The sequence below is a fragment of the Tripterygium wilfordii genome, chromosome 11, assembly GCF_013401445.1.
Source record: "Tripterygium wilfordii isolate XIE 37 chromosome 11, ASM1340144v1, whole genome shotgun sequence".
Taxonomy (NCBI): Eukaryota; Viridiplantae; Streptophyta; class Magnoliopsida; order Celastrales; family Celastraceae; genus Tripterygium; species Tripterygium wilfordii.
Genome location: NC_052242.1, coordinates 9008692 through 9023221, shown reverse-complemented (window position 1 = coordinate 9023221; position 14530 = coordinate 9008692). Strand labels below are relative to the sequence as shown.

The following is a 14530-nucleotide window of genomic DNA, read 5'->3' as shown; positions in this document are numbered from 1 at the left end:
CTTGGCGCCTCTGCGTCTCCTTCACCGTCGCTCCTATGCTGTCATTCACTCGTATGGATTCCAAATCTGAGAACTAAACAACATCCCTTACCATTTTGCCTCTGCATCTCCTTTAACTCCAGTTAGCTTGGTTCTTGGCTTTTCCATTTACTCTCTCTAGAACTACTTTCAAAGAAGGGTTGGGTCATCCAGCTTATATGGAGTTGATTACTCTTCCAATGTTCCGTAATCGCTGTTGTAGAGGATTCCTTCCTATCAGTACTCCATCTCATTGGACATAAGTTCTCTTCGTCGCCTTTGATCTTCGATCTTCACAATTCTAGACTTCTCTTGGCTTGTGCCCTCCTGACATTGGGCTTTTGATTAAAGGCTTTTCTCTTTGGGTATTAGTCTTGGGCTTTAACATTGGTTTTTAACTTTTTATTGATATTAAAATTGGGTCTGTTTAGTTTTATGATTCAACTTTATTGTTTATCCTTTTTTATTGATATTAAAATTGTGAATGAAATTAACAGGTTGAGGAATTGGTAAATTTATCAATTATCGATTAATCGTTACCGATCTATCGGTATATCAACCATTGGTATACCTACTCTAGCGGTAACGGTATTGCTAACGTTTTTTGAGTTACCGAAGGGATCAATATGGTAACTGTATTTCGTGTTTGGTAACGATAACTATTACCATAATAGCCCTAGATGATTTTATGGATTAGACCACTTGGAATAATGGCCTCGACGAATGCATTTCTCAGGTAGGGCTGGAAGTAGATTGCTAGGGCCGATTTCTCTCTCTCATACACAACATTTATTAGCTTACCTGAGTTGGGTGGATCGTCCAATAAGGCAATGTATTGGGGGAAGTCCAGTGTAAAAAAACACTGGACTCCTCTAGTATATATCCCAAGTCATCATATTAAAATAACTCCTTTTTAGCACAAATTACAATCAAAAATATCTCACTCTCTCCTCTCTCTCCTTTATCCACTCTCCACCCCTTTCTCTTCTTCTCCATCTCTCACTTTATCTCTTCTTCCTCAAATCCAATTCTCACTAGACCTCCCCCAAAGATATTACCCTTTCTCACACTCAAGATCTAACTTCTCAGATGAGAATACACATTTACGAAGGGAAAACTATTTCATATTTGGAATTCACACTTAACGTGGGAAAGAGATAGGGAAGGAAGCATACGCAATACTCTTGTCAAATTGAGGAAGGGCTTCTATGACGTCAAGTATCTGAGAGTTGTTGCATAGCTTCCTTGTGTAGCCTATGCATCAAGGCTAGTTTCCAGCTCATAACAAGGAATTTACAAGCTGGATTGATAGAACCAAAAAGCGCAATTATTTTAGTGACCAATAACGGGGAAAGACACATTACTTGATAATTCCTTGATTTCCAACAAGGGGCAATCTCTAATATAAATGGATTTTAGATTGGGGCAAAAAGATTTGAGAAAAAAAAGGATAGAGTGAGAGATGGAGAGAAAGACAAAGGAATAGAAAGAGAGAATAAATGAGAGCATTTTATTGTTTTCTCTGATGAAAAATAAGAAAAGAGAGTAATTCTTGATCTTCATATTAATCTTAGGGCTAGGGGTTGTTCACGGGAGGAAGAGGTGGGTGATGAAAAGGAGGGTGATGAAGCTGATGTTCAATAGTAGTTGATCAAATGATGCTGATGTTGATTTTCTACATTATGGCTGATCTACGAGGTCCATTAGCTAGTAATCACATGGAATTTCATGGGATGTCCATACCTCGCAAGGTAGTGTGCATGGTAGGTTGCATGATAGAGAGCATGTAAATTCGAAAATACTAATGCACATAACTAAAATACGAGGTGAATAGTAATAACAACCAACCTACACTGAGTAGCATAAATGACCCTAATCATGCTTTTCCAAGGCAATGAACAACTATCACCCAACATAAACAATCCACGAGTCATTGTCCTTTTATTGCATATATTCCCCATTGGATCATGTTGTCGCCTAAGACAACCATACTCTTTGCTAATACCTTCTTCCTTCACGTCACACAATCTATTCTTGGATGATGAGTAGCATTGCAGCATCAATTTAGTTTTCTTGTCATCTATGGACCTCCAAATAATTGAACCTACAAAGAAATAGGTGATGTACACCTCATTTGGCTTGTGAGCTTTTGTGAGCTTCATGCCTTGCACTTACGTTGATCATAGAGAGGTGAGTCCTGTCTCCCCAAGTAACAACTAGTCTATTGTACGGGATTTGCCTACTCATAATAAGATCAAGAACATAGTATGGCGGGCTTGTAAGAATAGCCTTCCAACTCGAGTGAGTCTTGTGCGAAGGGGGGTTAATGTTGTTTCGGTCTGTATGGTTTGTGGGATGGTAGACGAGACTATAGACCATGTTTTGGTGGATTACACTCTGGCTCGTGAGTGTCTGTCTCTGTTAGGCTTGTTGCCTCATCTATCATGTGGTTATGGGAGATCTTTTCTAGAGGTTTTTCAGTGAGTTTGCAACATGTTTGAAGAGGAGAGGTTAGCTCTCATTGTCATGGTTTTCTAGTCATTATGGTTCAATCGGAATAGAGTGATATGGGAGGAGGTTTGTTTCTTGCCTAGGAAAATAGTGCAAATGGCTGAAGCTTCAAGGCAGGAGTTCCATATGGTACTTCAGGCTCCTCAAAACAGAATTATTTCTAGTGGTTTGTCCAGTGCAATGTGGATCCCTACGCCTCGTGGAGGTTTCAAGCTTAATAACGATGTGGCGCTATCAGCCTAGTCATACGGATATGGGGTGATTATTCGGGACTCTAATGGAAGTGTACTGGGGGTTGGGCTTTGTAAGAAGACAAGTGGGGTTGGGGGTCTTCCATGCCGAAGCTAGGGCAATTCTTTTTGGGATGGAGTTTGCATTCTCAATTGGGGTGACAAATATTCAGGTGGAGAGTGATTCTTCGGAGGTGATCTTGGCAATAAAGGACTCGATTCTATCTTTGCATCCCTGTGGGGTGGTTGTTCATGATATACGAACTCAGTCTAGGCTTTTTGAAAGTTGTTCTTTTTCTCATGTCAAGAGATTAGCCAACTATGTGGCTCATCATTTTACTAGATTGGCTTTTTCATTTTCATCTTTAGATGATGTTTATTTGTCTGAGGAGTGTCCTCACTCGATTCTACCATATGTAGAGTTTGATCTTCTTTAATGAAATTTTATTTCTTTTTAAAAAAATAATATATATAATTTATAATATCCATGCCAATTTTCAGATCAAGATTCATACATATGATGACTCAATTTAGCAAGGATAGCTTACATATCACAGATTCATATCTGCACAGGTGCAAAAAACTTCCAATACATACTTGACCAGAAAAAAATTAAAATTAGTTTAGGCACTTTGAATATGAAATGTTTTTTAATGTCTTAACTATATTTCATTTCAAGAATCACGTCAATCTAAATTCATATACATGAGTAAGATATATCATTTGAAACTAGATATGCACAAACAAATTTTTGGACATATTTCATGTGAGCTTTGCTATATTACACTCGGTAGGGACAAAATGTGATTGTATGTGGCTCTATACCGTTTCTTAGATCATGAAATGTGAAGAAGGGCTTGTTGTTGAAGAATAGTGCGGTGTTGGTGCTCTTTGAGCTACGGTGAGAGAGAGAATGGAGAGATAAGAGAGAGAAAGTAAAGTTAGAGATAGATGTGAGAGAGGAAGAAGGCATGCCATTTTTTTTCAGAAAAAAATAGATGAAATTTTCAAGTCACCTGTCAAATTGCCACATGAGTATTTATTGATCAAAATTTATTGACTAAATGTCACATAAGCCGGTACCCTGACTGGAATTGTATAAAATTTGCTCGGGTGAGTGTTTTGTCTTATTTTGAAACATTTGATGACGACTTTGTAATAAAATTTATTTCGGTGACTAATTTGTAACAATTCTTATCTTTCAATACTGTAAAGTATAATTAATCCAATATTCACTTATTCAACATTCTCTCTTTATCTATTCTACAATTTTATTCAACATTAATATTTTAAAAAAATTAAAATATTAGATTTATGTTAAAATGATCTACAATTTGATTCAACATTAATATTTTAAAAAAATTAAAATATTAGATTTATGTTAAAATGATCTACAATTTGATTCAACATTCATATTTTAAAAAAATTAAAATATTAAATTTATGTTAAAATGATGGGAATGGTAGGATTATGTTAAATAATAATTTCTTAAAATAATTTTTGTAGAATATGCCCCTTTTTCGGGACGTATGGTTGGACTCGTTGGCGATGCGCTAAACCCCTAAAAGCCCATCGCACCTCGGTCTATATATATGGGCGCCTAAAACCCTAATGTTCCATCCATCCATCCATCCCTTTCGACCGCTAACATCCACAGTGTCTCAAAGTCGATTATCTCAGACAGGTACTCCTTCCCTTTTCTTTTGGTTTAAACCTCTAAATCGTTGCAATATTCCTTTCTTTTAGCCGCCGTTTCACTATCTGTGAACATATAAGCACAGATCGAAGGCTCGCAGGTGGTTCATCAAAACCTGTGAGCTCAAAAATTGTGCAAAATCGAAAATCGTCCTTCAAATAATAGACTCTTAATCTACAAATGATGTTGAGGAACTTTAAGGGATGATACACGTCTTCTGTTATTTATTTATTTCACAAGTATACTATGATATTTGTGTTACTGTGTAGTCGCTGATAAATTGTTTGTATTTATTTGGATATCAGATCTGTGAACTGCCCATTTGCAAAAATGAGATTGGGTACTGTTCGTTTGATAGATCTGCATTTGAATACTTTTCTTGTTTTAATTGTGAATTGAAATGGAATTTTGCTTCCGTGTTTTGATTCTATATGATAGTTGAAGTCTGTTTCTCTTTCTTGATTTCTTGTATGTTTGTTGAAATGTGGATGTTTTCTTTTCTTTTTCTTTTGGTTGTTATTTATTAATTAATTTATTTGAGATGCGTGGTGAGTGAATGATTAGATTGATGGGTCTGCTTAATTGGCATTTTTATGGATTAACATCAAACACATGGATGCAGAAATGTGGCATTCTTTTCATTTGTCATGCTTTACAAATGCTAACTTTCTGAAATGTTGTATTAAGGATAATAAATGTCATGAATCTTTTGATTCTTTTTTCAATGTTCTATGTGAAACCTCTTGCCATCAAAGAATTTAAATGGCCATTGTATGTTCTAATCTTTATACTTGTAAGATGTGAAAGACTTTTCTAATATGGGCAGATTTACTGAAGTTTGAGTTTTATTTTAGCAGGGATTTGGGTTCTGTTTTAGCTGGAATTTTGTTGGCTATAATGTCGAATCCCAAGGTGTTCTTTGACATTCTGATTGGAAAGATGAAAGCTGGTAGAGTTGTAATGGAATTATTTGCTGATGTTACCCCAAAAACTGCTGAAAACTTCCGTGCTCTCTGCACTGGAGAAAAAGGAATTGGGATGTCTGGGAAGCCCCTTCACTACAAGGGCTCTGCATTTCACCGTATAATAACCAATTTCATGTGTCAAGGTGGGGATTTCACAAGGGGTAATGGCACTGGAGGAGAATCAATCTATGGTCAGAAGTTTGCAGATGAGAACTTCAAGATGAAGCACACAGGACCTGGTATCCTTTCCATGGCTAATGCTGGACCAAATACAAATGGATCCCAGTTCTTTATTTGCACTGAGAAGACCTCATGGCTTGATGGTAAACATGTTGTATTTGGTAAAGTGGTGGATGGTTACACAGTGGTTAAGGAGATGGAGAAAGTGGGCTCTGATAGTGGAAGTACTTCACAGAGAGTTGTAATTGAAGATTGCGGCCAGTTACCTGATAATTGATTATGTGTAGTGCGCCTATAAATTGTTAGCTTTCTTTTTGGGGCCACGGACCTAAATCCTAAACGTTGTTCTTCTGTAATTGAGATAATGTTCATCTATTTGAAAGAAAAAAACAACTTATGATGATTCCATTTTTAACTCGTGCAGGACATTTTTAACTGGTAATCTACATTTTTCGTCTCCTTTGTGTGAATCCATCGCGATCATTCCAAGAGACTGAAACTTGAGTTGTGTATGATTAATTGGTTTTGATGATGTGATGCGCATTCGAAGATCTTAAAGCTATGGTTTTCTCTTTTGGCATATTTTCTGTTCTCTCTTTCTCCAGCCAAATTTTTGCACATTCAAAGTCTGATTGATAATCCTACTGGTGGTGGTTTTTATTTTTTTTTATTTGTTCATTCGCTCTGTACAGATTCCAGAGTAATGTCTTCTTTGGCAAGGATTATTACGGTGACACTTCTTTTTGACAATAATCTTGTAGAAGTTCACTTGACAAAAGCAGAAGCATGGATGTTTGTTCGTGGAAAGAGAATTTTTCCGAGCTTGGGGTGTGTATGCAGTAACTACAAAATGCCATAGAATCGATATCCACTGCCCTCTATGGTTAGGCACATCCAGACAGCATTATTTTCACCAAGGGTTGCATTGGCCTTTGTCCGAGAGATCTTCAACGACCTGTCTAACTAATTCAATACTTGTGAGAAGAAAGGATGCCATCTCTACGTGAAGCCCTTCCAGCATCTCGGCTATTCCAAAGGAAAAGGAAATGTGATCTTGTTTTGGAAAAAAGTTTCAGCAGGAAAAAATAACTCCTGATCTGACCATTAAGTGGAAGCAATGGTTCAAGTGCGTGCCTCTAGGCGGCATCACATATCAATAATGTAGGAAAACAATGAAATGTGTCTTAAAAATAGCTCTAGTTATGACAAGCTGCAAAATATAACAAAATCTCAGTTCCCTCCACATAATAAACTAGAGTACTAGAACTTTTTCACACCGTTTTACAGCAAAAAAATAAAAAACACAAAAACCCTCTTAAGGCGTATTCAAATGAAGCTCATATGAACAGGGAGCTTCTTGTTTATACCATTATTAAAATTGTAAAAAAACACAACCCATGAGGCCATGACTACACTAGTCCTCTATGCTTTCATTCCCAATCTTCATTACTCAATTGATCATCAGTCTCTTCCCTTGGTTGCCTAACTACAAACACAACAGTTGCTAAACTTTCCTGGACACCCTTTTCCTTCAAAGCTTCCTCTCTCCACCTTCAAGCCATCAACATCACCACCACCGCTGTCGGTGTCGGTAGACACTAAATAAAAGCTATCTTCGTGCTCCACCTCCTTCCTCCTCCGATCAGCCACCACCAAAATAGCCTCCTCCTTATACCACCTATTTGCCTTCCAAGGCAACACCCTTGCATCCCCAAATGCCACCACCACTCCTCCTCTTCCCAAGCCAACTATCGGCTCCCAACCCGGAAAAACCACCCATCTCTCCCACCCTTTCTCTGCCACAGCCACGCCAAACTCCCCCTCAATCCTACACTCCCAAGACGCTTCCAGAACCCCTCTCTCCCTATCCTCTGCTCTGCAAACAGGCAAAACCACCACCACACTCGCTTCTGCAACCTCACCAAGTTTCATTCTGGCAACTGGAACCTTTCCTTTCCTCTCCCTCACCTCCTTCTCCACGGCCTTCCAATTCCTGAACTAATACACCTTTCGCTTTCTCAGAGTGTGCAACCTGTAGAGCTTGCTGTAATGCAGCTGTTCTTTGTTCTGATGGGTTTTTATGCTCTTTACTCTGTCTATAGTACATAAATGATAAGCAGTCACCAGGAAGAGCGTAATTGAAGCATTCCCACGCTTTATCCCCCTCTTGCGAGGAAAATCCTTCATGGCGCGGGCAAGATCTCTAGCGCCTTTGGCATCAAGCCGATTCTCCACAACAAACGGAGCCGCCTCCGCCCGCTGTGTCGTGCTTAGGAGCCTAATTTCATAGAGCAGCTCCGTACCACCGTTGTCGAAAGCCGAGACAACCTTCGGTTCCGTCTTTGATTGGAAGAGGGTGTCTCGGACTTGGGCGGCGACGACTAGGCGGTTCTGCACAACACCAGAAATGCCAGTAGCTTCTTCAATGGAAGGAGGGGTAAAACCTTCTTGGAGTAGCGAGGGAATGAGTAGCGCCCACTCATACGAGAGGCCAAGGCGGTTGGCGAGGATGTTGAGGCGTTCGGAGGTGTCGAGGGAGCAGAATTTGGAGGGACCGGGGCTCGAGGAGGCCTGAAAGGCTGGTACACCTACTGCTGCCCTTGGTTTGAAGAGGGTGACGAGGGGATGAGAGTGGCAGAGATGGGATGAAGGAAGTGTTTCGAGGGGTTAGTCAGGGGAAGGAAGCCATTGATGTGGTTGACAGGCAGAGAGAACATGGTGGCTCATCGGCTCCTTCAATTATTGGAACAAACCGAAGGAAGGCTTACCCAGTTCAGCCTTATCTCTTCCTGACAGAACCGCTCTGCAACTCCCAAAGCAGAGATAGTGTCTGTTTGGGATTGTTGTCAACTGCTGTAAAGTGTTATGTAGTGTTGTAAGTTATAAAATTGTGGTGTTGTGAGGTGAATTGAAATGCAAAAGCTGTTTAGCGCATCACTTTTAAAATTATGGTGCGGTGCTGTGAGGTGCGTTTGACGTATATAAATTACGGTTATATTAGATGATTAATAATATTAATATAAAATCACTTAATGTTTATATTGTATATTAATCTAAAATAAAATAATTGACCTAATTTGATTACGTGAGACAATTCAACAGCGTTTGGGAGTGTGGTGAGGTGAGGTGAGTTATGCTGTAAAAGCGTTTGACGTGTTATAAAAAAATGTGGTGCTATAAGGTGAGGTGCAACTCAACACAATAAAAACGTACTGTCAAACATATATAGTATTATGGGTCAGGCTAGGTAAGCCCAGTCCAAATATAATCGAAGAATTGGCCACGGTCAGGATTTCTCAAATTAGCCCAGCCCATTTGAATCCACATATTATAACATAACTATTTTAGTGGTTGGGGTGGTCTCATTTCATTCACTTGTTCTACAAGACCAATCCATTCAATTTCCAAAAAAAAAATTACTAATCCTTAACTTTTCTATCAGTGGTTATAAATGACCGATTTTTCTCATAAAATAAGTGACATCTTCTTCTAAAAATCCTAGCTATTGTTAACATAGTAGGAGTATTGAGAAATTTCATTGCTATTACTCAAACAAACATGAAACGCATACTTGCATATTCGTCCATATGTCAAATCAGACATTGGAGACTCAAATGATGGATACGTAAGCATGATGACTTATGTGTTGTTCTATATCTCCATGAATCTAAGAGCTTTTGCTTGTATTATATCATTTAATCTACGAATCGGAACTAAGTGCACTTTATGACAATTTGTGTGATACACCACCACTTGTGTGCGCTAACATCATCCAAGTCATGTTGAGTAGACGTAATACTCCCGATTATACTTTTATGTGTTTGAGATGGGTTTGATAAATAGTTTAAAATTCATTAAGGGTTTCAGTGTATTTTAAAGAACCCACCAAATTGGGATATTTCTGTGATGAGAAATTTTATCTACAAACCACTAATATACTATCTCTACACCACTTTTTACACATTATAAGTTTACACCATAAATTTATAAATAAACACACAAAATTATGATGAAAATACTTAAATACCCTTGTGTTATGCAATATTAACAAATATTGATGTTAAGTTTACACACATTCAAACTTACACACTCTCTTATCGATTTCTCCATGTTCAGTCTCTAGCAGCAATCGATAGTTGACACCATAATTGATGTCCAATTCCTTAGCAACGAGACGACCCACAAGATGCCAATATCAACGTCAAAAAGCTTCGACTTAGTATAGGTAAGGTCTTGTGTAAATCTCTTAAATATGTAAATCTCTTGTATCAAAAAGCTTCTCAAATCGAACAATGGGTTTGTCAATTTTTGTACATAGAATGAGTTGGAGTGTATAGTTTTTAAATGTTGTGCGATTTTAGGTTAGAATATGTGAAACTGAAAATCCACACGTCTGATTTTAGGTTAGAAAACGACAACATCGTGTTGTTTTTATTGAAAGAATGGTCCTCAGATTTTAGATGTCATTTTTAATCATCACGTTGTGCGCATAATATCGGAAGGAAATGTAAGTAATATATGTAAGTATAAAAACTATTAAATATATTTAAAATTTAATGTTTCATTAACTTAAACATATATTTTAGGAACGTGATTCTATCTGTATGCATTCTCATGGATCTAAGCTATTGGGGTGGAAGATCCACGTGATCTTGCACGTTTGCACATTGCACGTTTGCACAGTGCACGTTTAATCTTTGCATCTTGCACGTTTGCATAGTGCGATCGATGGTTGATATCTGCACTTTTGGAGTGTTGGTACTCAGATACCAATGCATTCCACTTCACATTTGGTGAGATGACTGTGACTTTAGATGATGTGTCTTTTTTATTACATATATCTATTGAGAGACACATAGTGGTTGCACGAAGATTGACTACTGGGACTGACATTGCACTACTTAGTGATGCATCAGGAGTGTCCACTACAGAGGTTGTATATGCACTTGAGGGTGGCACTAGTCATACCATAAAGCTTGAGTGGCTTCGAGTCCAGTTTAGTGTTGTCGACGATAGTTGCTTGTAGGAGCGGATAGTTTCATGTGCACATGCATACTTCTTGCATCTGTTAGGTTGCACTCTATTTGTAGGTAAGAGTGGCACTCGAGTCCATGTACACTATCTGCACATGCTTATGCACTTTGTCATCTATATCTCTAGCTTGGGGATGCAACTAAGGACGACGCTAGACATGTTGTTGGGCATCTCACCCTTCTAGAGGTGTGGGCTCATGAGCATTTTCCATGAGTCCGTCCTATTCGACGCCCTTTAGTTGTACGTTACTATGAGGATTCACCTAGAGCATCTTGTTGGATAGATAGGGACGTTCCTAGAGGTGGTACAGATTTAGAAAGAGCCACGCAGTTGATTTTTGATACGAAAACTTATCACACGAGGTTAGTAAACTTTTTTACATGTTTTGTTATTTATTTATAACTAATAAAATCTTATAATCAACCGTGTATTACAGGTTGTGTGGGAGTCGTATCGAGATGCCAGACATTTTCATCCCTTCCATGATATCTCTTTCTTCACTGGTTGTATCCCATACCTGGATATTGTTGAGCCTTCTAGTCCAGAGCGCGTCCTCGTCAGTTCAGATGCGTTTGGATTATTCCTCCCCCTCCTCTGGCTCGTAACTCCTGTCATGAGACCATTCGTCGTGGGAAGCGCAAGGCTGAGGTCATCCTTGTTCATACATGGGATAAATGGAGGAGTAACCTATTGGACGACAGATTACAGAGTGTCCCTGGTGGGATGGATGTGAGAGATTGTGTTGATGGATTCATGGAGTGGTATGTGCCTTGTAATCATTTATATGTTCATCCTGAGTAGTTTTCAGGGGTTGTACCTTTACCTCAGCCACATCCATGGGGTGTTGCAGACATTGTAGCGTATGGTAGACTACATCACGCTACACAGGAGGTTGCTGATATTGGGCATACTGTGGTTGGTAGAGGTCGTGGATAGTATATGGACAGTGGCGTCGATGATTTGGTGGATCAGTTTGGGAGGACTCACGTATTCGATGATACTGGATTCCTTCGTCGGCTCTGACATTCTTGGATTACTATAGTATATGTACTTTATTTTACGAAACTTTGTTGACTTTATTATGCAAGTAGACTGAAAAGTAAACTTCCATTAATGTAAGTTTAAATATAAGTGTATCATCATACCAATATGGGTTTTGAACTTTATGATGCATAACTTTCTAAACTTTATTATTCAAGTAGACTGAAATGTAAAATTCCATTAACCAATGTTCAATTAGAAATCTATCATCATAACAATATAAAAAGGTCATGCTAATCACTATCTATATTAAATGTCTCTCTAGTGACAACATCTAAACCAGTTAATTCTGAGAACTGAGTGATACGAGATTTTGATAAGCTGCATCTCACCTATCAGCTTGAATAGTATGATGGCGATATTGATGGCAAAAAAATGCACTATAGGTTTTGTGTTCATTTTGGATGGTACAACTATCTCATGGGGTTCAAACTTGTAAAAAAGTTGTGGCCCTTTCTACTACTGAAGCTGAGTTGTTGATATGTCAGAAGCTGCAAAGGAGATGGTTTGGTTGTAGACTTTTATGGAAGAATTAGATAAGAGAGGAGTTAAAGGTGTTCTCCATAGTGACAGTCAGAGCGGAATTTTTCTTGCGAAGAATCTAGCCTTTCACTCTAGAACCAAACATATTCAGCTGAAGTATCACTTCATTTGACATCTTGTTACTAAACAAGAGTTTAAGCTTGAGAAGATCTGTGGAAGTAAGAATCCAATAGACATGTTGACGAAGATTGTCACACTTGATAAATTGAGGTTGTGTGCAGCTTCAATTGGTCTTCTAGCTTAAAGACAAGCAGCTTCATTGTAGAGATGGAGGTTTGTTGTTTGGAGTCAATTGGTTTTGGTACTTGTGGTTGAACAATCTCCAAGTGGGAGATTGTTGGGTTTTTTAGTATGAAGCTCATTTTGTGTGCGGTGACTGGCTTGATGACCAAACCTGAGGAGATTTGTTGTGGACCCTGAGAGTGGATTTTTGGGAGGCTTACTTTGTGGAGCGAAGGTTCGGGTGGATAGTCCCGAACCAGAATGCTCATATGTATCGAGATTGAAACATCATCTCGTATGTATCGATCGAGCTCATGCGAGCATAGAATACCGTATGTGCCTCTACTCACACAACAACACAAGTCTGATGACGCACATGAACTATCTACAAACTGTAACTGCTCATTGATGAGTTCACGTGCAGAGATGGATACAAATCCTCAGATTTCTTTGAGAAATATTGGTCTGAAATTATGTTATACTATAGTCTTGCTCTGTTCGAACGAGGCATATATCTCAGTAAAATGCAATTGAAGGAGTGAATGAATCTTCAACTATGAAGATTCAAAACTTCTTTGGGAATAACCCAATTGTCATTTAAGTTTCGCACGTACGCTTTCAACTCTGCAAATAAACAAATAAAACATAGTTAGTTCTAACACAACATATATGTAAATGAACAAGATGATAATTTCATTACCTATTTGTCGTCGTATTGCCAAAATGCATATCGTTATTCGTGAATGCAGCAACGAACCTCTCCTTATAAGGATTTAACCATGTATCGAATACATATTCAATTGGAGTGGGATTCATATTAAATATGGTCATGAAATCATTCACTCTACGTACATAATTAGCCTCATTCTCTACCAAAACAACAGACCCCATATACTGCTAAACAATTCCCATGAGTTCTTGTCCCTAAACATCTTCTTGCACTTTGCCAAAATATTTTTGCTGATATGCCATCGACATAACAAATATTGTGCATCAGGAAAAACAATCTCAATGGCACTCATAAGAGACAACTCCCTATTCGTCACAATCACTGATGGGAGCTCAATACCATTATCCTCAATAATTAATCAAAGCCTCTGAAGTACCCACAAGTAATTGTCAATACGCTCACCACCTATGTAGGCTAATGCAACTAAAAATGTAAGACAAGTCGATGTAATCCCAACAACCTCTTTTAATAACATCCGATATCTGTTAGTTTTATACGTACAGTCTAATAAACACATGGAAAAGTACGTAGCAAATCAATGCAAGTCAAATGGGCCCACATCAAATCAACCATTTTGTTTGTACCGTCAACAGAAGATCTATGGTGCTCATAGTATTTGTGCTCTAAAAGTTTACCCAACAAATATTGCATCTGTGTCCTTCCCGCCTTCTCGATGACTCTATGCCTCTAGCGCATAATATAAATAGTTCTCGGTGTGGTTGCAATTGATGGAAAGTGATTCTTTATGGTACAAATAATTTTCTTTGGCCGCACCAAATTCTTAGACATGTCTACCAACAACTTTGTTTGCTCATATGTTAATCTCCCAGCATAACTATGCTCCTCAAAATACTCAACAGAAGGATGATTGTGCGTTCCATTTAGTAATTTCAGAACCCAACTATCCGTTGTTTTATTTTTCGTTCCCTTAAGTAAGAATGGACAACCACATTTTTTCTACCGATAGAAAGACGTTTCTTGACATTCTTTGAGTCACCACTAACCCTGGACCTATATGAACCAAACCTTTCATAAGCAAGCAATACTCACGGCTTTCTATGATTTTCACCGCAATAGGAGGCTCTGATTGTAAGGACATGTCCACTTTGTGTAGCATCCCCTCGAGCCCAATAAATCAAATGATCTTTACTTTTGTATATCTATAGAGAAAAAAAATTAATGTATAAAAATGAACGAGGAAAATAAATATGAAAAATGATAGTCATACTCACATCATATGTGATAAATTCGTTGGTATAATCAACCTTTATTAATTCACAATTATCGTAATCTCTTTCACAGCCTACTACAAAGAAAAATCAACGAGTCATTGTTGATTATTTTATAATAAATCCGCACA

General features: G+C 38.2%; 1 protein-coding gene and 1 pseudogene across 2 annotated transcripts; one reads left to right on the top strand and one right to left on the bottom strand.

Annotated features, from left to right (window-relative positions):
* Positions 1 to 4302: 4302 nt before the first annotated feature.
* LOC120009664 (peptidyl-prolyl cis-trans isomerase CYP19-3) lies at positions 4303 to 6044 on the top strand. Of its 2 annotated transcripts, none has more exons than XM_038860330.1 (2): positions 4303 to 4443; positions 5313 to 6044. In XM_038860330.1, exon 2 carries the CDS (start codon positions 5353 to 5355, stop codon positions 5875 to 5877), a length of 525 nt encoding a protein of 174 aa, XP_038716258.1. In that variant the 5' UTR covers positions 4303 to 4443; positions 5313 to 5352; the 3' UTR covers positions 5878 to 6044. The 2 variants fall into 2 exon arrangements, with proteins under 2 accessions (XP_038716258.1, XP_038716259.1); XM_038860331.1 differs by having other exon boundaries at positions 4314 to 4443; positions 5310 to 6044.
* An 879-nt stretch (positions 6045 to 6923) lies between these two features.
* Positions 6924 to 8408, bottom strand: LOC120009663 (annotated as a pseudogene).
* Positions 8409 to 14530: the final 6122 nt, after the last annotated feature.